We start from the raw sequence: 21,128 nt of genomic DNA, 5'->3' as shown, positions 1-21,128 counted from the left end.
ATATATTGCTCTCTATATTTTCACATTTGTGTCAAGATATAACTCAACCCTGTGAGGACGCAGCTACAGGTAGCTGTCACAAACTATCACCAGCCTCTGCGGGGAAGCGTTGGTTGGTTTGGGTTGATTTTTCCTAAAGCGACATCCATCTTCTTTCGTTTAGGGGGGTTTGAGGGCCACGCCCCTGCCCTTCGTCCCCCACCCCTAAATCGTTGTACAAATAGCTAAAGATTTCCCAATTAGTGCAGTTTATAAACAAACAATTGTGAAGCAGTGGGGAAATTTTAACAATGAATAACTTAAAAACTATTAGCATTTGTGCGCAGAATGTTGATGTTATCGGTCAATGAGTACCTCAACACCCCCTGCGAATTTCATTAAAAAATTCGTAATTCTTTGGGGGATACAGGAAATGGTCTATTATAGGAAATCTCAACCAATGTTTCCGTGTGCTGTATACTGGAGACACCCCCTAAATTCAAAGTTGTGTTTGTTTAACTGCAAAGGGCAGTAAGAGAAACGTACCTGATTAATCCGGAGAAAATTTCCTTGCTTTATACGTGTTAAACGCATTAACAAATCGTAATGCTGCTCCACTCTCCTTAAACACGTTTCGCAAATGGTTTTAGGTAAAGGATCCGTAGGTGAAATCTGTAAGAATTATAGCATGCATCTGTTTCTGTTTGAAGTGTTGTGCGAAACACATACAGTGATTGGCAAATACCCGTTGATTTTCTCCACTAAACACAACTTCCTGCCCTGATCACCATATATATGTATTACAATTCTGTGCATTTCGGAACAGAGACGACAAAGAAATCCTGAAATGCAAGCCCTTTCCATGCTACCCATATTCACTAATTAGCAAAAGCGCAGACCGAATTACTTCTCGGCATTAACAAAATAGGTATGGGTAAGTTCGATATTCGAAGCTTCGATATTAATCGAATTTTAGCTCCAAAATAGCGATTTTTTGAAATCGAACTATATGTTGCTAAAATTCGGATAAAATCGAATTTGGGTTGACTTCGCGAGAGTGCGCTACGCTTTGAACAAAATGACTTTATCGGGGGTGTAGAGGGGGTCTTCGTAATTGTCCATACTTGTACTTTCACACTGGTTGGGTTCTCGAAAGAGAAGTAAACAAATTTATAAACGTGTTCCTCATCGTTAAATAATGAAATAAATAGAATATGAAATAGATAAACGTTCAGAGAGCTCAATTTAGTTGGAATGTGTGTTTTCTGCACACTTGTATTTCGTTAAAATTTTCAACTTTAACAACAAATTACTCATAAACTATGAGTTTCCTCGCCGTCTGGTTTTCAGTTTCCCTTTCCCATCCTGTGTGGCACTCTATTTGTCTTAGGGATTCGAGGAAAAAATACATGGTTTTCGATCTGATGCATAAAAACATAAAATCTGTGCCAAGAAGGAACTGTTATTCCAAGCTCAATTTAAATTTTTTTTTATTAAAAAAAATAGTTTCTTTGTTAATTTTTTATTTTAAATTTTTAGAGGCTTTTACGTTAGTAGCATGAAGCTTTTGCCTGAAAAGACCCCTAGTAAAATTTTCTGGAGAATAATTTTTTAGATTAAATAAATCCATAAACGATCTGTCAAATTTGCTTTTTGTGAGATTTCTTGAAGTAAGGGTCAAATATGACCGTTTTAGCGGGAGATAATGGGTTAAAATGTTCTACGAAAATATTTCCCAAGAAATTTTTTATATATATGTCTTAACCTTTAATTTCGCTCAGACATTTATTTTAACTATTTCTTCGACTTTTTTTAAAACTACTTAGGCCGAGATATGAAAAATTTAGTAGGCCATAAAATAAAAAGACGAGCTAACTTTTGCAAATCCATCGAGCGGTTTACTAGTGGATGGGTAGACGTTCAGAAAATGTTAACAAAGTACGGGCTGGTTTCGGCTGTCGCACAGTGTAATTTTAGATTAACTTTTTAAACAGGTGGCCACTCCCTTCAAGCACCTCAAAAATATTTTAATTGTTGCATAGTATTTTAAGTATAACACTTTAAATAAATTCGACTTTTAAAACAGGTGGCAACCCTCCCAAATGTAATTAAAAAAAAGTTTATTCAAAACATTTCGATTGATACCCATATTGGAGTAATTTATTTAACTTATTAAATAATTTGATATTGATTTTCTTACATATGGCACAAAACTAAAACCATGTTACACATCTACATTTCATTTGACACCTACCCCCTTCTTGAAAATCGAACGAACGATACAGATTTTATGACTTGTTGTTAAATATTTAACGCAAACATCTGCGGAAGCGATTATTTGAATTTGATTTTCTAACCTATGGCAACCCTTTTCATAGAACTAAAACTATGTTGCAGACCCAAAGGACTCCTTATTTTTTTTAATACAGATTTTATGACTTTGTGTTAAATATTTAACGCAAACATCTCCGAACTCGATTAAGACATTTTGCGAAATTCGAATTAAATCGAATTTGCACCACCGAATTTCGAATCGAAAAATCGAATGGTTGGGCAATGTTCGAAATTCGGAAAAAATCGAATTTTAACCCCCACTACCCATCTCTATAAGAAAAATGCTAGGACTAGAAAACTATCGATACATCGTAATGACTATCGAAGGTTTTCGTCTAACGATAGTTCTATCGATGGTCGAGCAACTATCGACTATCAACACGAACCACCATTTAATTTTTTGGAACAATTGCATTATAGCGGCAGTTGAGGTGGAAAAGGTGGGCGTGGTCCGGGCCCTTTTAACCATGAACGAACGACACAAGATCACGTAAAAACAAGAGTGAAAAAAGTAGGTTTTTTCATGGTGAATGCTGTCAGTAGCGACGTGTTTGTTGTAATTTTGACAAGATCGGCATGCTTATTTTCAGTGCTGCCGATCTTAATTTTTATACTACTATTCGTTGGGAAATAGTTTCTAAAATACCCATTTTAGTATTTCGTTTTATAGCGATTTTTAAAGAACTTGGTGTTTTCAAACCATATTAATATTTAAAATTGCTTTATTTGTATAATTTTTGTCCTCAAATTATAAAATATAAAATATATCGTGGTTGTCAATGGAATAATCAATAAAATTATAGTTTAAAAAACTAAAACCTCGCTATTATAAGGAGCAATCCTGTATTCCTCGGACTCGGACTAGTAAAACTGTCAAAAAATTAAAATTCACTCAGGGCGAGAGAGTAACATTGAAAAGTACGGGATCGTTTTCTAGTTAAAAACGGTAACTTCTGTCAACTTCAACATAACCTCCAAATATTGGTTGTAATATTTTGCTTATTTTGTATGTAAACACACTCAGCTCACACATGTAAATAACCAAAAACACTTTCAAATTCATTAGAATCCACTTAAACAAGTAATTAAATACTTTTCAACATGAAATAGCAGAGTGCACTTTTCTTTTGTTTACAATTTGGTTGCCAAGCACACTACAGCTGATCGTTTGACACATTTACCAGAATTTACCAGCAAAAAATTCTCGGACTAAAACTGGTAACTTCTGACAGAGCGAAAACCGTATTTACTCTCTTTTTTGTCCTCTCAATAGTCAGAGAACCGAGTCCGGGATCGCTTTCCAGTAAAATCTGACTGATTCTGAATTTTTCTGACTAGTCCGGACTCGTACGGGGTAGCAACTATAATTTCCATTCGTACTGTCATCAGGTATGTAACTTGGGAATATAAATCACTGCATCTTTTACAGTAGCTACACACGACGAGCATATCCGCGCACATGCGCGGCTTGCGGGTCATGCTCGTCGTTTGTAGCGTGGTTTGCGAGCATCGCATTGGAAACCAAAACAACAACCTCACTTTGTGTTGATGCTTGCAGTGTGCACATCGTGGATAAATGCATCCAAGCCATGTGCGTTAATTGAATTTTTGATAGGCTAAATTACTATATGTATATGTATGTAAATACATATAAGTAAAATATAAATAAATTTAAGTAACACATACATAAAAAACCCTAAGTCATAATTATTTCAATTGCATCATCCGCGTCTTTCCTTTCCATGTTTACGCTTTGAGTACAAAATCACTTATGAGCCGCTCGCCGTCTGTAGCAAACGACAGCCAACATGTTGGCGCACATGTGCGCGGATATGCTCGTCGTGTGTAGCTACTGTTATTAGGCGCATCAATATTACATAGTTACATCCCGAACTAATAAAAGGGAGGTAATAAAAATACGTACACAAAAATCGTATGGAAAGTCGATTTTTTTATATTAAATATCTTTTGCTGCATTGTCATAATATCGAATGGACTACTGATACGCTAGAATAGAGCGGCAGAATGGGCTTTGTTTCTTTTCTTTTCTAGCAGGAAGAAGAAGAACGGGGAAATTGAGAGATTTACGCCCACAGGGAGCGAAGTAAAGAAATAGTAAAGAAACGCAAAACTAGCAGAAACTAGCAGTTAAACCAGAGAACGTTTATAAATGAGAAGGCGCATTTCCAGTGACCGTTCTTGTTCCGCAGAAATTTGTGGGGTGTGGTCGAGCAAATATACCACTCGTCGACGAAATGCACCACTCTTCGACGAGATGTCGGCTGCCACCGTACCAAAAATTTTTCCGTGCCACCACACTTCGACGAAATTTACCATAGTTCAAAGCAAAATGAAAAAATAAGAACGAAAAAGGAAAGAGGAACAGAAATATAATAAGCACTAGGCAGAGGGGATGCTTACGGAGGCAGGCGTGTACCATAGTTTAAAGCAAAATGAAAAATAAAAACGATAAAATCGAATAACAAAAGAGCAACAGAAATCTAATAAGTACTAGGCAGAGACGGTGCATGCGGAGGCAGGCGTGTGCTTGTGTCGGATCAAAACAAACTCTAAAATAAAAATGGAAGTCAGAACGACAAGTGTAGAGAATGAAGCGGGAAACGGGGAAAGGAGCGGGCTTTTGTACATTTGCTTGCTTGCCGAAAATATGATATTTGCGTGAAATCGATTTGCTGATTGCAAATTGATTTTTGCAAACATGTATGCATTTTTCTATTTCAGCTAAGTTGATAAGATTTTCTAAGGTAGTTTTTTTTGACTTTTTTCCCGCAATTTTTTAAAGTCATGTAAAATGGACCTTTTTATAAAATCTATTTTATTATAATTTAATTAAACATAATCTGTACGTATATATGTGTATGTGCATAAGTAAATATATACATATTTACTTATGCACATACACATATGTTCGTACATACATACATATATCTATGTATTGTACCAATTCATAAATTTGCATTAATGTATGCATGCGCAATCGGCTCATTTTTTTATTTCTATTTGCCGACGGCATTTCGCAAGGGCAACAATTTTCTGTTGCTAAAAAATGTATGTACAAATAATATACTTACTTATGTACTATACATACAATTACATATGTGCAAACAAGTATATGCATAAGTATATATGTATGTATATATCTTTCAGTGAATTTGCAAATTGAAGTTGACAAATTGAAGTTATTTTAAGTACCTAATATTTTTATTTTATTTTTGCATGTAAGTTCTTAAACTATGCACATACAGAAAAATTCTTAAACAAGTTTAAAAATCTGAAAGTAAATAAAAATATAACAAAAATAAATCCTGAAATGAAACAAATTAAAATTGTTTTTCTACAACTTTTGGTTGGACACAAATGACGAATATGCCTTCTCATATGAAGACAAACGTACAAATGCATTGATTGCACTGCCCGCGTTAACTTCAAAGTTGTTTTTTCGAAAAGTTATTTAGATTGAGAAAAATGTGCATTATCATTTATCACTGCTATACTCGTATTATATGTAAATAATGGGGCATATTCATAGTTAAAATAAAGTCGACACTAAAGTTAGTTGCAGCTTTTTCACATCATTTTAATTTTCTTCTTATTTCGGACTGACAAATTGATAACGTTTTTACATGCATACATATATAGGTATGTGTACATATGTACAACTCACGGCAGCATACATACATATGCACATAATTACACGCGTATTCAAATACAACAATAACTATTTCATTCGTAAACGCATTCGCATATTTCTCAAGGTCAAGGTCATTCATTCAAAATCCTACAGCAGTACATCTCCTCGCAAATTCATCACCTTCAAGCGCAACTTTGTCAATCTGACACAAAAATTCTAAAATGTAAAATTGAAGAAATCTCGGCCAACCAAGTAAAAAGTGGCACATATTGCTCTATATCCAATAAAATAAGTTATCTCGAATTTTGATAATTTTTGGAAAACACTCTATTTCTCTGTTCCACACCAATATTTCAATTACTAACTAATATTTTAAGTGGTAATTTTAATAAACAATTAATAAAAGTAAACGTTTTCTGCAGGAAAAAACAATATTTTTTTTAAATAAAATCAAAACTTATAAAATCACAAACACATGTGGTTTTATCGGAAGTTCACAAATGTAACGAGGCAACTTAGCTCGTTTTCACATTTTTCGGTCCGAAATTATAAAATTTTTGTCCATGACGCGCCACGATTTTTGTACAGGTGGGTCTTAGTGCCTTGAACACCATTTGTATAAATGCATAAAAATTATTATTATTTTTTTTTTTATTTAACAATTTCTATACTACAAAGCGTTTATAAATATATATTTATATAAATCCACAGATTATTTTAAATTTTTTTCATCCGTAACCAAAACTTCAGTACCATAAAAAAATTCAAACACATTATAGTACAACCATGTAAAAATGTCAATTCAAGTTTTCGTTTAACCCATTTTAGCGGACATGGTTGTTTTAGTTCCGGATGTTAATAATACACTATCTTACAACGTTTTTTATGTTTAATCTTCATGCAAGTTACATGTATCGTCGAGAACATGGTTACATGCAGAATTTTAAATTAATTATTATTATTTTTCATACAAAATGTACAAGTATTGCTTTATTAAATGCAAACTTATGCGAAAATCTAAATATTTCTTAAACGTAGGGTTAAGCTATGTTCACATATCAATATTATCTCAATCAAAGCTCGTTTTTAATCACCCCGTTTACACAGGCAAATCTCAGATTATTAGCCGTCAAATTTGTTGTGCTTATTATTCTCACATCTCAAGGAAAAGTTATGTTTCTTCTCTGTGCCACCGTGATCACGCTTTTCTGCTATAATAAGCAATATAAATATATTTTAACTTAACATTTTATTAAAAATACCTTTACAAACCTCTTTTACCTGCTACCGTACATTTTTGTTTACTTTTACATTTGGCATTTCTCCTCTCTTTCGCAAAAACAATCGATAAAACTAGGATGGACACCGAAAAGTTATCGGTTAAATCTGAGATTGTTTTATAATTACAGATTAACAAGGGACGAATTTTATATGGCTAATCTCTTGTTATAATTACAGATTAGGGTGTTAAGCTCGAAAATGAGGATAATCTACAATCTGGTTTGAGTTGATGAAAGCGGCGAGGGGAAGACGAAAGCAGATAAATCGTATATATGTATGTACATATGTACATTTATAAATGCATACATACTAACATTTTCATTTGTTTGTCTTTTGGGATGCATGAAAAATTTGGTAGCTGATATAGGTAATATCAATGAAATGAAGTTTACAAATATGTGCTTTATAAATTTAGGTTTATTAATTAATTAGATATGTAAATGACAATGTGGGGAAAAATTATGAACATGAATAGCGAAGCTGCCACCCATCCAATGCCAACTTCTTACATGACTTTACTAGAAAAGATTTGAAAACTGACTTATTTGCATAAATGTTGAAAAAATGAGCCGATTGCGCATGCATACATTAATGCAAAAATATGAATTGGTACAATACATAGATATATGTATGTACGTATATATGTGTATGTGCATAAGTAAATATATACATACACACATATGTATAATTAAATCATAATAAAATAGTTTTTATAAAAAGGTCCATTTTACATGACTTTAGATAATTGCGGAAAAAAGCCAAAATAATTACCTTAGAAAATCTTATCAACTTAGCTGAAATAGAATAGCTACATACATGTTTGCAAAAATCAATTTGCAATCAGTAAATCGATTTCACGCAAATATCATATTTTCGGCAAGCAAGCAAATGTACAAAAGCCCGCTCCTTTCCCCGTTTCCCGCTTCATTCTCTACACTTGTCGTTCTGACTTCCATTTTTATTTTAGAGTTTGTTTTGATCCGACACAAGCACACGCCTGCCTCCGCATGCACCGTCTCTGCCTAGTACTTATTAGATTTCTGTTTCTCTTTTGTTATTCGATTTTAACGTTTTTATTTTTCATTTTGCTTTAAACTATGGTACACGCCTGCCTCCGTAAGCATCCCCTCTGCCTAGTGCTTATTATATTTCTGTTCCTCTTTCCTTTTTCGTTCTTATTTTTTCATTTTGCTTTGAACTATGGTAAATTTCGTCGAAGTGTGGTGGCACGGAAAATTTTTTGGTATGGTGGCAGCCGACACTCCGTCGATGAGTGGTGCATTTCGTCGACGAGTGGTATATTTGCTCGACCGCACCTTAAAATTTCTGTGGAACAAGAACGGTCACTGGAAATGCGCCTTCTCATTTATAAACGTTCTCTGATTAAACATCTGATCGATGTATTTGACTATTGAAAATATTTGGCGCGAATTTTCGTTTATCCATTTTGACAGCTGTTAGCTTCTGCTAGTAAAAATTTCACTAGCAGAAATTAGCAGGAGAGCCAAAAAAAGAAGAGCGGAAGAACGAGAGGGAGCTGCTGGTTTCTGCTAGTTTTTTGAGTTAAGAAACGCTTTCAAGCAGAAATTAGTGATAATTTGTTATAATTATCTGTTAAGAAACAAAGCTATGGTCAGATTACGATTTCGCTTATATTATCGATATTTATGTGTTTTAATCTATTTAAAAAATCATTTACAGTTTTATAGGAAATTGCTGTGTGGAGCTGACGATACAAACATATACTCAGGCTTATAAGCCTGTAACTATACATGTTCCTACATTTAATTTGAAATAGTATGCACAAACGGATTAAAAGTAATAAATAATTACTACCTTTTCTACACTTTAAAATGCGTGACCGGAATAGACCTACCGAAAAAGTGAGGTTAAGTTACTGACAACACCTTGTTGTTATTACACCATGGATTTTTTGAGGTTCTACGCCATCTTGTTTCGCTGGAAAACGAGCTAAAAGCAAAGAGTAATGAAAACAACGAAAACCAAAATTAGCCAAAATTATTAGTGGTATTCATCTAAACCGATAACTTTATCAAGCACATAATCTTATAAGTTTATGCACTCTGTTACATGAACGACCCACACTCTCTTTTACCCTGGCATTCAGTAAGCGTTCTCTAGTCACTAATAGTGACTTTTGGTGGTGAACTTGGATTTTGAGACTATTTGGTATTCAGTACGCTGTCTCACGTCTCTAGTCTCAAAAATAAGTCACTAATTTGTCAGCTGGCTAAGAGCAGATCACCAAAATAGAAGTATGGAGGAAAAGTTTAATTCTTTCTATTTTATTAAAAAAAAACGAGAAAATGAAGCGAGGAAATTTGTTCAACAAGAATTTCATTAGGAAATAAACCAAATTGCTTTAATATCACACAAATGTATTGAAAAAAAAATATTATTTTGTTCTTAAAACATTAAAATATTAAGATTGATAAAAAAAGGGATTCAGTAATTCAGTCTCATCTCAAGTCACTAAATTTGAGATTAGCAATTAGTGACTATTTTTGTGACTTGAGACGATTTGGGTATTCAGAAGGAGAGAGTCACAAAAGTTCACCAAAAATGTGTGGTGAAAGCAAACACAGACAATCAACTGATAGTGTTTATGTATGCCTTTTGCCCGCGCCGCTCAAAGAGTCGCAATGGCTGAGTGGTCAAAGCATTAGGCTGGTAGCCGAGAGGGTCCGGGTTCAAGTCCTCCTCGGCCGTAGAGGATTTTTTACATATTTTTTTATTTAGTATTTTTTGATTAGTTTTATTTTTTTCTAACAATCTTTAGATTTTAAAGTTTTAAAAGCAAAAAAATAATTTTTTTTCAATACATTTGTATGATGTTAAAGTATTTTGGTTTATTTCCTAATGAAATTCTTGTTGAACAAATTTGCTCGCTTCATTTTCGCGTTTTTTTTTTTTAATAAAATGGAAAGAAATAAGCTTTTCCTCCATACTTCTATTTTTGTGACCGGCTCTTAGCCAGCTGACAAATTAGTGACCTATTTTTGCGACCAGAGACGTGAGACAGCGTACTGAATACCAAATAGTCTCAAAATCCAAGTTCACCACCAAAGGCGCTATTAGTGACTAGAGACCGCTTACTGAATGCCAGGGTAACTCACTAAGGGCCGGTTGTTCAATGTCTGATTAGCACAAATCGGAGGTAGAAGCTTCGGTTAGATACAACGACTGCTTTATCGATCACATGTTATACGCATGATGTCGAAATCGTCGATAATGATGTCTAACCGGCAAGTAGTGATAACCAGGCATTGAACAACCGGCCCTTAATGGGAAAAAATATATTTACGAGATAATATCTATTTAACTAAATATACATTTAACATAAGGGCTTTAATTTGAAGCAAGTTAAAAGAAACAATGGCGGAATATCTGTTTGTGTATGAATTCATTTGTGACGGCTACCAAACTTTGCGGCCAAATTATCAGGGAATCAAAACAAACAGAACGTATAATAATTGAACCATATCTCTATGAGGATCATATCGTTGTTGTTGAATTTGCGTATATTGCCCAAGAAAACATAGCTAGAGTTGCGACAAAGTTGCATTGGCTTCAGTTTATCAAGTTTATTCAGTGAAATCTCTGGAGAAATTTATCAGAAATGTGTAAACGAGTTTCCATACAAATTCATTTATAAGGTATACACAATTATAAGTTTATACGGTTTACAATGCATTTATAAGGTTGGATGAATACCCTTATTGTCAGTTACTTTGAAAGCACAATTTAGGTAAAATGCTTTAAAATGTGTTTTCAATTGGAATTAACTCTTCTTTAGTTAAATAAAAGTGTAAAATTGTGGTGATTGTGATGTAAACAAACGCTCAGCCGACGAACCCGCTTCCATTAATTTTTTCTCAAAACCAGTTACAAATACAACGTCGCATTCTTACGTGATCTTTAATTTTGGTGCATGCCCTTTTTATTGATTTTAATGGTGTAATGGCACCCAAGCACTGTAAGTTAAAACAGTTCGCTGATGATACACTGTTAACGATCAGTGACAGCAACTTACAGACTGCGATGACTAAAGTGCAAGAAGATTTGGATTATTTGTACAAATGGTTGTGTTTAAATAAACTTAATTTCAATGTAAAAAAGACAAAGCTCATGATCCTTACTAGGACAATTAATCTTGGAACCACCAGTTACAATCTGAAAATCAAGGATAATAAGAATTCTCAAGTTGAACTCATTAAATACCTGTGTATATATATAGATAACAAGCCAAAATTTGAGAAGCATGCTGAGCAAACAGCGAACAAAATTGCGAAAAAATTGGTCTTATGAAAAGATCTTGTAAGTATCTGAGAAGGAGGTATAAAACCCTCGTCTATAGATCTATAGTAGAACTACATTCTATATACTGCCCAACAATCTTCTTAGCAAGCGACACGAATAACGAGAAATTGCAAAAAATGCAAAATAGAGCTATGCGGTTCATATTAAATAATCGTTACAATACACCCATGCAGGAGATGATCACATATATTATGGATTGCTGAGTGTTAAGCAACAAGTTTTCTATCATGCTATGAAATTATTATACATTATAAAGAACGGTCATCTTTCGGACTTCTGAGCGACAATCTTCGGTATATAAATGAAACTCATTCATACGTACTCAGGGAAAATAATTGCTTCAGACTCGCACTTTATAGAACAGAGCTAGTAAAAAAATATATATATTTTATAAAGGTTTAAAGTGTTTTAACGAGTTACCGCTACATAAAAAAAACTGTGATAACTTTGCTGTTTTCAAAAGACTTCTATTTGATCACTGTAAACCTCTGGCTATTAGGTAGGAAAGCACGGAATGGAAACCAGGACTTTCCATCAGACCAAGCAGAAAATGAACTGGTACATGAAAGACGCTGTGAGTATGTTTCGCAAACTCGGTTTTTCCGAGTAAAGGTAGACTGGAGACTAAACCTCGCCACCTACCCAACTAGTTAAACAATATATATTTATATAGGTTATTAGATGGTTTTAGAAACATAAATAGCTTTGTAAATGAACTTTTAATTTACATATCCGTATACATTGTTATATGTTATAAATATCTCTCTGTACTTTAAAGTCGCAAGACTGTTATAAATAAATAAATAAATAAAATAAATAAACTAAGGCATATTAATAATAATGTGGCTGTACTCTAAACCATTTTTGGTGCAAACTAATAGGGGTGGAGCTAGATATATCGGAAAATATTGCACCGATTTTCAAAACGTAGATATGGTTGGAAAGGTAATTGATAGACCTTTTATTTGATATATATCTTTATATCTAATATACATATTTCGAGAAAAAACGAAATAATAAATTTTTTTTTTTAAATGTACGTTTTTTTTTAACTACGTAATTAACTATTTGCAAATAAAAAGTGCATAAAAATACCTTAAATTTGATGTATGCTAAGTCGCCAAAAATTCTTTTGCGTGGGCCGCCTTTGGCCGCGCTTTGGCCCTTACTACTAAGAATTCTCCATTCTGTTTTGCCAGGAAAAAGGTGCAGAACACCTTTCTGCGTAGGCGGCCATCGGACGCACTTAGGCATTATAACCCTCACGAAGTAAAATTCGGCTTTCTGTGTTGCCGTTTTAAATGGAAAAAACATAAGGCAACATGCGCTTAAACCTTACTATATAAAATTACCTCTGTTCCAGCAGCAGTACGATTTGCAGGAATTTACAAGATTTTACAGGAAGCTTACATAAGGTTTATTAATGCCGAAAACAGCTGTTCCTGCAAATCCTGCAAAACCTGCTATTCGTACTACTGCTGGAACGCAACTTTTATATATCAGGTGCATTCTTTTGCAACCAAGCTACAAAAAAAACACTCGCTTAAATGACGAAATACACCCAAAGCAACAACACAAACTACCCTACAAGAATTGTGTGATGGAAACTAACACATTCTCATTTATCTTACTAACACAATTGCAAATTTTGCGTTGGTTAAAAAGAGACCATAAGTTGGAGGAAGACGGAAGATCACATGTACACAAATGTTTACATCAGATTTTTCACACTGCATTATAGAATTTGATAGAAACTTGCAGGTAGCCAGTGACAGAAATCTCTATCAGTCTTGCCACTCAAATGATTTGTCAAATGATAGTCACTGTTCTTGCAGGATCGGTTATTTATCCAAGTTCAGCCAGGTTGGTTAAAGAATTCACGACCTGAAGGACAGTGTTGTTAAGTGAAAAAACTGCTCTATTGTGAATTGTTAATGGGAAAGTGGAGAAGAAATTTTTGTTTCCTTATATAAGTGACTTATATTTTAAATAAGTATATATATTACGCATATACCTCGTATAATTCCTCATTTAAATTGGTTTTTGTATATAAATCTCGTTTAACTTGTCAAATGTTTCTTGCCAGCTACCAACAGGGTTGCTCATGTAGCTAAAATGAAATTCTAACCGAGTTCAGCACCTATCAATTTAAAGGTATTTCTCTGCTCTTTCTAATAAACACATCACTTAATATAGTTAATCACGTTTTTTTTAGAAAAACGTACATATTTATTAAAAAAAATTTTTTTAATTTCGTTTTTGTAGTTTTTCTCGAAATATGTACGTAAGATATATAAAGATATGCATATAAAATAAAAGGTCTATAAAATACCTTTCCAACCATATCCATATTTGGTGCAATAGTTTTCGAAATTAAGCTTTTGAAAATATTGAAATTTCCACTTCCACTTTTTTTCTCCCTTTTCTAGCAATTAATTGATTTTTCTATCAATACAGAACAGTTACTCGGTTATGACCTTAATTAGATGCGTCTCACATATTCTTGAAAATTAAATCAATTATACGAGGATTTAAAGCGAAAACAACGCTTTCGATTCTTTTGAAGATGCGGTTTGTTTGACAGATATCGAATTAAGCAACGATGTATCGGGGAAACTTCCCAATAAGGGAGTTGGGCAGAGGCGAAGGATTACGTGGCACCTCTTACCCCTTTTTGGAGAGGGCATGAACCGCCATTGACGAAAATGCAGCCCCCGACAACCTAGGTCACCTACCAGTCCCTAGAGACCCCTTAGAAAAATTATCAAAAATGCGTTTTCGCTTGTTTTAAGTGAATGAAGGCACTGACTAGTTTCAAAACGCATGGAATACTTGGAATTGTACAAAAATTAATTTTTGAATTATTAAAGTTTATATGGGGGATAATGAAAACATTATGTCAAAAACAATATGTAATAAAATCACAAACCCTTGAACGAGCGCAGAGGGAGTCTCGATTCCCTTACGCTGTTCGATAATGGCGTCTAGGAATGGAATTGATGACTTGTGCTCGAAAGTAAACGGGTATCTTTCCGAGATTTCTCGCTTCTTCACTTCTAGGAGCTTCCTCTCCCCTACAAAAGCCTCAGCGACCTTGTTTACCACCTGGACGAAGGTAACCCCTACCTTCGTGACTACCTCTTCTTAGTCACGTTAGTGATACACCAATTCCGACGGTGAATAACCCAAAAATACTCGGAGTAATTTTCGAAAGTCTGATATCCTTCTCTGCGCACACATTCGCAATTGTCAACAAAGTACAGAGCCGCAACAAGGTCCTAAGTAGCTAGCCGGCAGTACCTGAGGCAAAGACAAAGAAACGTTGCTGGCAACATACAAGGCAATTGGCCGGTCGGTTCTAAATTACGCAGCATCAATGTGATTGCAGGGGACTAGTAGGACGCATGGGATGAAGCTACGGACTGCACAAAACTCCGCACTACGTACAGCGACCGGATGCCTTCTGATGTCGCCCCCTACACGACGAGGAGAAAATAAAGGAGCACAACACATTGCTCTGCAAGCAATTTCTAGTATGGAGCCACAGACGTGGAAACCCGAACAGACCCCTGATTGCAGAGGATTCCCTGCCAAGGCATGCCAAGGCATCTTTACGAACTGACGGACGATAAAGCAACCTCTGGACCGTCAGTTTATCGACAGGCTCTGAGCGGCATTCACAGGGAGTCAGTCTAAAGTTACGTAGACTCCAGACCTGTGAATGCCGTTCTGGGCACACAACTACCAGAGATAGACGAAACGGAGCTTCGTCTACCTCGGAGACACAGACCACAATAGCCAAACTTCGCTCTGGCTGCTGTAGGAGGTTGACTTATACCTGAGCAGATTAGATGCAGATGTTCCAAACCAATGTCCGGCATGCGGAGAGACACGACTCGAAACATCTCTTCGTATGCCCGGAAAACTCCACGCAACTGACGCCCCTGTCTCTGTGCACAGTCCCTATAGACGCCGCACGCTTCCTGGGACTTCCGTTAGTTGAGCTTGACGACAACGACTGTGATATTAACCGATCTTGGCGGGGTTGTTGTAGCCGCTACAACAACAACAACAGTGAAAAAAGTCGATTTTTTGAGCGGGTTCTGCGCCATCTTGTTTCACTGGAAAACGTACGAAAACTAGACAAAGCAAAGAAAACAACGAAAACCATAATTAACAAAAATTATTTCCAGCCACTTTAAATACAATTTGGGTGAAATTACTCATTAGAAGGCTTTAAAACTTGTTGTCGTGTTGAACTAAACTATATAAAAAATAGGTAAAATTACACATTAGAAGGCTTTAAAACTTGTTGTCGTGTTGAACTAAAATATATAAAAATAGTGCTGCTTGTGATGTAAACAAATGGTCAGCGGACGAACCTGCTTTCACAAACTTTTTTTTCAAAACAAGTTACAAATACAACTTCGAGTTTTTGCCTGATCTTGTATTTTTGGTTCATGTCACAAACCGATACGAATTCGCAGCGTAATGGTTATTTGCGTTTAACTGTCAAATGACCGAATAAAGAAGATGAAAGTGGTTAACGCAGAGGGAATTTCCGCACCTCTTCTCTGACAACACAGCAAGGAGAATTCTGTATAGTAAGGGTTATAATCCGTAAGCGCGGCCGAAGACCGCCAACGCAGAAAGAAGTTTCGCACAAAAATACCATGGAGCGCGTAGCCGGTGTTGGTCCAGCCACGTTTTTTTCAACTCTGTATAGCACTGACTGAAGACATGATGTTGTATACCAAATGAAAGCTTGTGTTATATAATATTAAATTAAAAAATTTTCAGAGATGAATCTCGTTAAATATAAATACAGGAACAGGCTTAATGTCGAAACAGTTGAAAGCTTAGACATATTCGCAAGAACTCTTATTAACAAAAGGTCAGAAATTTATACGCCGTCTGATAATTTACTTATTTTTTTAAACATTGTAAATTTTTTTGATGAAAGTTTGTTTTGAATACTATTTAGAGATTATACTGAATTACAAGCACACCATTCATTGCTTTACAATTAAAATGTTAAGGCAATGGGCCGTGTGCATAAAGCTTAAGCAAATGCTTTTTCTTAAAATTTCAGAACTTTTCTCAATTTGTTCAAATAAATTTAAGTGAAAGGTATGAAACTTTAAGATAAAGCAATTGCTTAGTTTTTATGCATACGACCTAATGTGATGAATTGAAAAACTACCTGTAATATACATATATTCTTTTATACAAACCCAAAAGTACCTAAAGATGTAAACATTTTTTCTATACTATTTATTAAAAAAATGTTAATCTGCTCCGAAAATTTCGATTTCACCACGATATTTTTGTCATTTACTCCCAAATCGAGTTTCAGTAGTCCGAACGCTGACCGTGAGGTCACTGTAGAATCCGACAAAGCGCGACGACGGAGACGAAATATCTTTCGGCGACCGCCCTTCGTCGTACCCGGAACGATGCGCGAGCTATTTTAGCCGGCAACTTTTATTGCATACTCCAGTGGACAAAACCAAGCGTCGAGTGACTAGAAGGCTGCACAAACTGCCAACAACAAGTGCACATATACCCTTTCTGTGCTACCGCAGAAGAGGACCAGACTTCAAAAAAATTAAATGCTTAGATGTTTACTGTTTGGTTGTTTTTGCCTTGTGTTCCACCGTGATTGTGATCGTTAGTGTTAGAAATTAGGCAAGGAAATTTTGTAAAGCGTTTTTAATTAATACATAAATAGCAGATATAACAGTAAAATAAAATAATATACTTAAAAAATGTTAGGATGAGAAAATGGTGAAATAATAGTAGCGGTATTCTCCAAATCTTGCAAAGCCATTGCACGTAGCACGGATTGCGTGGATTGCATAACTTGCAAACACGTAACAATAAAATACATAGGAAACAACATTTCCTATCGCTGCAAAATATGCAACGTTGAAACCCATGCATATATTTTGCAAAATAGCATAGCAAGATAAATGCGACCCGTTTAATAATATAACGAAGTATTTCAAAATTTCAATTTTGTGGGATAACGCAATCAATTCATACAGTTGATATACAAAAAGACAGATGGAAAGACACATATCTTCGGCATATTTAGGAACATTGGTTATCTGTTGTACTGAACATATTCTACTTATCAGCTTAATAATTGCATAATGAGATCTCCAAAAACGTAAATTTTGAGTTACATCTCTATATTATTAAACGTACGATATATCCAATGTGTAGCGTACTATTTGTTTGTAGAGTAAATACTTACGCTCACATTTTCGGCAAATTTGTTACTAAATCTCGTAAGCAGAACTGGTTTTGAATTATTTTCTTAATAAATCTTTATAAGCTTTGTTTTTTGCTCCAGCCGCTTCAAAAGATGTTTGTTCTTTGGACACAGATGACTGAAATATGATGCAAACCAAGCGTACGCGCATTTTTTTGATTCTTGGACTAAGGATCCCGCGTTCAAAGGCCGGCTGTGTGATCACTTGAGATTACGAGGCTTATTGAAATGTTTGCAATTGAACATTAAAAGCCAAATCAGGAAGAGCTGATCTATTGCAACATTTGCACATTATTGCCCTGAAATTTAATGGGCTATCAAACTGCATACTCAAAAACTTTGCAGATTTTTTATAGTTTTTGCACAAAGTTTGAAATGTGGATTTATATTTTGTTTGCTATATAATGAGTTATGCTTTTATGGGAAAATAATAAACATTAAATAAACAAAAGGAAAACAGCTGATCACAAGTATGTATAAAATGATTTTTATTATGATATTAACAATCTCAAACCAGTTTACAATAGTTGTATTTACTAAATTGAGCAATTCTAATGAATTCCATTCTAATGAATTTTAAATGTGCTCTATCGAAATGCCATTTTAATATACCTTACGTTCATATGTATGTTCCTTTGTATAGGCTGGTATGCAGCTCTCAAGAAATCGGTCAAGAAAAATTTGCCATTATTTTGAAATTTGACATTTTTGATACTTCACAGCCTGTTGCCTTACTCTTTCCTCAAGAAATAATGGAACGGGCATATGTTTCTGTTGCAAACATGGGTTGCCTTGTGCTCTTTTTTCACAAATAAACTTAGAAAACCGTAGTAAAAAGCGTAGCAAATATCTTAAGAACTGCGTACTGCCTGAAGGAAATTTGACTCAAGAAAATTTCTTAGCCATTTCTTGTACGCCATTTTGTATGGAATTTTAGCTTTTCTTGAGAACTGCATACAGGCCTTATACAATATAAGTTTAATAAGAACAATTCTGTGTGCATACATTTGGAAAAGACGTTTTTGGGTAGGAAATGACGTTTTTTCAGACCAAGAGGGACGTTTTCTCATGCCGAAGACCTGGCAACACTGCCCATGCATGCAACCACTTTGCAATGGGGTGCTCGCGTACTCTTCCAAATTTAGTGCAATCCCTGCATCGTGCAAGACTTCGAGAATACCCCTATTGATTATAAGCGTTTATATTTCTGTTTGCGGTCTTTTTAACGCACTAAAAGGCAAGATAAAATTCTGGGTGGTCGGGGATTGCATTTTTGTGAATTTCGGTTTATGCCTTATCTAAAATGGTGGCGGGGGAGGGTGGGAGGCGCCTCGATTACAACCCTTTCGCCCATCGTCCCTTAACCACCGCCTTTAATGGAAAACTAACCTCATTTATTACCAATGCACAAAATCTTGAACAGCTTAACATTGATCCGGATATAAACACATTAGTAGAGTTTACTCGTTGATGCGAAAATGCGAAAGGCAAAAATTAGCGTTTGTTTTGTTGCTTTGCTGTGTGTTTGTGCGAAACGGCGCCATAGCGGTATCATATGTTTGTTGGAAAAAACTGCTGATTTTCGCACTTTCGCTCAAACGCACACAGTTTCGCATCAAAGAGTGAAGTCGAGTATTGCAATATTGGAAGATAAGTTATTTAATTAGGAAAATTATTTTTAACTAGCTTTTGCCTGCAGAATGGGCCGCGTGTAAATGTACCAAAAAATTAAACAAATAAGTAATTTCACTAAATACATATTAAAAAAGGTTAAGAAGTTCAAATTAATGAAATCAACTGAAATACGAGTCTGTAAACAAAGTTTCGGGACATATTGTCTTGGGCGTATATATAGAGATTTCTGGCTCTTGATACACGCGAGAACCCACCGTAGAGTTGTTTGAACCCAAACATGGAATGCCCAGATATATTCCTGTTTGTCCTTGGCTTTTATTAATCGTTTTCGCGAAGGCAAACGTTAAAACTGATATGACATGTTTGTTGGAATTATGGAAATTCGTGGTATCAATACTGATTGTCCTTGGCACACTCGAGGTGCATCCAGGTTACACGTCAATATGCGTGGCACCCCAAAGTAGGGTTATTGCAGGGGGAGATTACGATAACCGGGGCGACAAATTTTGACTATGCCATTGGAAAGCTGGGGTCTTCTGTTTTTGAAATTTAGACACTTCAGGTTTCGCGGCCTTCTAGCTTTAAAGATATTTAGTGTTGAAATTTATTTTATTTTTTATTTTTTTAAATAATAATTACTTATGAAACACATAACCGATTAAAAAAAGTAAATTGTCAAAATAAAGATAATTAATTTACCTTTCAGCTGATGTACCTAATTTATACTATTTTTCACACTTTAAATCCCAAAATATTAAAAATCGAAATAATATTCGTAATTTTTTCATAAAATAACTTTTTTGAAAAGATTACGTGATTAATGCTAAAGAAATATACATTATTTAGAAGTTATTACCATTAATTTGAAATACATATTTTATTTTGATCTGATTTTGAGGTTTAAGAATTAGGTGACAGCCTTACATCTATTGTAGTTAATTCAAATAAGGTCCCCTCTTCTCCGGTAACACAGAAAGGAGAATTCTGAGTTGTAAGGGTTATGATCCCTAAGCGCGGGCGAAGGCCGCCTACGTAAAAAGATCTGCAGCCGAAGGCCGCAGAGAGAAGTTCCGCCCCTCTACTCCGGAAAGACAGAAAGTAGAATTCTGCGCAGTAAGGGTTATGCCCCTTAAGCGCGGCCGAAGGCCGCCTACGTAGAGGGGAGTTCCGCACCTCTTCTCTGACAACACAGAAAGGAGAATTCTGTGTAGTAAGGGTTATAATCCCTAAGCGCGGCCGAAGACCGCCTACGCAGGAAGAAGGTTTGCACAAAAATACTGTGGATCAGGTTTTTTTATTTTAAGACTGTATATCACGGACTGAAGACATGATGTTGTATAGCAAATGAAAGCTTGTTTTATATACTATTGAATTATAAAATTTTTATATATATTTAATAAGGCAATTTTTAAAAAATCATGTGTTTTTCTTAAATTTTTGTAACTTTTTTTAGTTTAATTGAATTGTTTCTAAAAATTTGCAAGATATGTATAACATTTGTATATCGTATGAAAGGAATTTATATTCTATTGAATGATAAACAAATCAGAAATCCGTGCTTTCGTTATCGAGATATTTGGATTAAAATAAAATAATGAATTTGACCTTTCACCCTTGGTAACTCCTGTA

The 21,128-nt window shown here is 34.9% G+C and overlaps 1 protein-coding gene across 1 annotated transcript; it reads right to left on the bottom strand.

The window, feature by feature from the left end:
- Window positions 1-525: 525 nt before the first annotated feature.
- Window positions 526-1,004, bottom strand: LOC118752503 (the record flags this gene model as incomplete). Its single annotated transcript, XM_036487417.1, is given in 2 exon segments — window positions 526-651; window positions 709-1,004. Coding segments are annotated over 2 exon segments (270 nt in total), but the record flags the coding sequence as incomplete, so codon positions are not given.
- Window positions 1,005-21,128: the final 20,124 nt, after the last annotated feature.

The sequence above is a fragment of the Rhagoletis pomonella genome, unplaced genomic scaffold (assembly GCF_013731165.1).
Source record: "Rhagoletis pomonella isolate Grant_MI unplaced genomic scaffold, Rhpom_1.0 Rhpom_scaffold_00001, whole genome shotgun sequence".
NCBI classification, from domain to species: domain Eukaryota; kingdom Metazoa; phylum Arthropoda; class Insecta; order Diptera; family Tephritidae; genus Rhagoletis; species Rhagoletis pomonella.
This window is presented reverse-complemented; position numbering and strand designations above follow the sequence as displayed.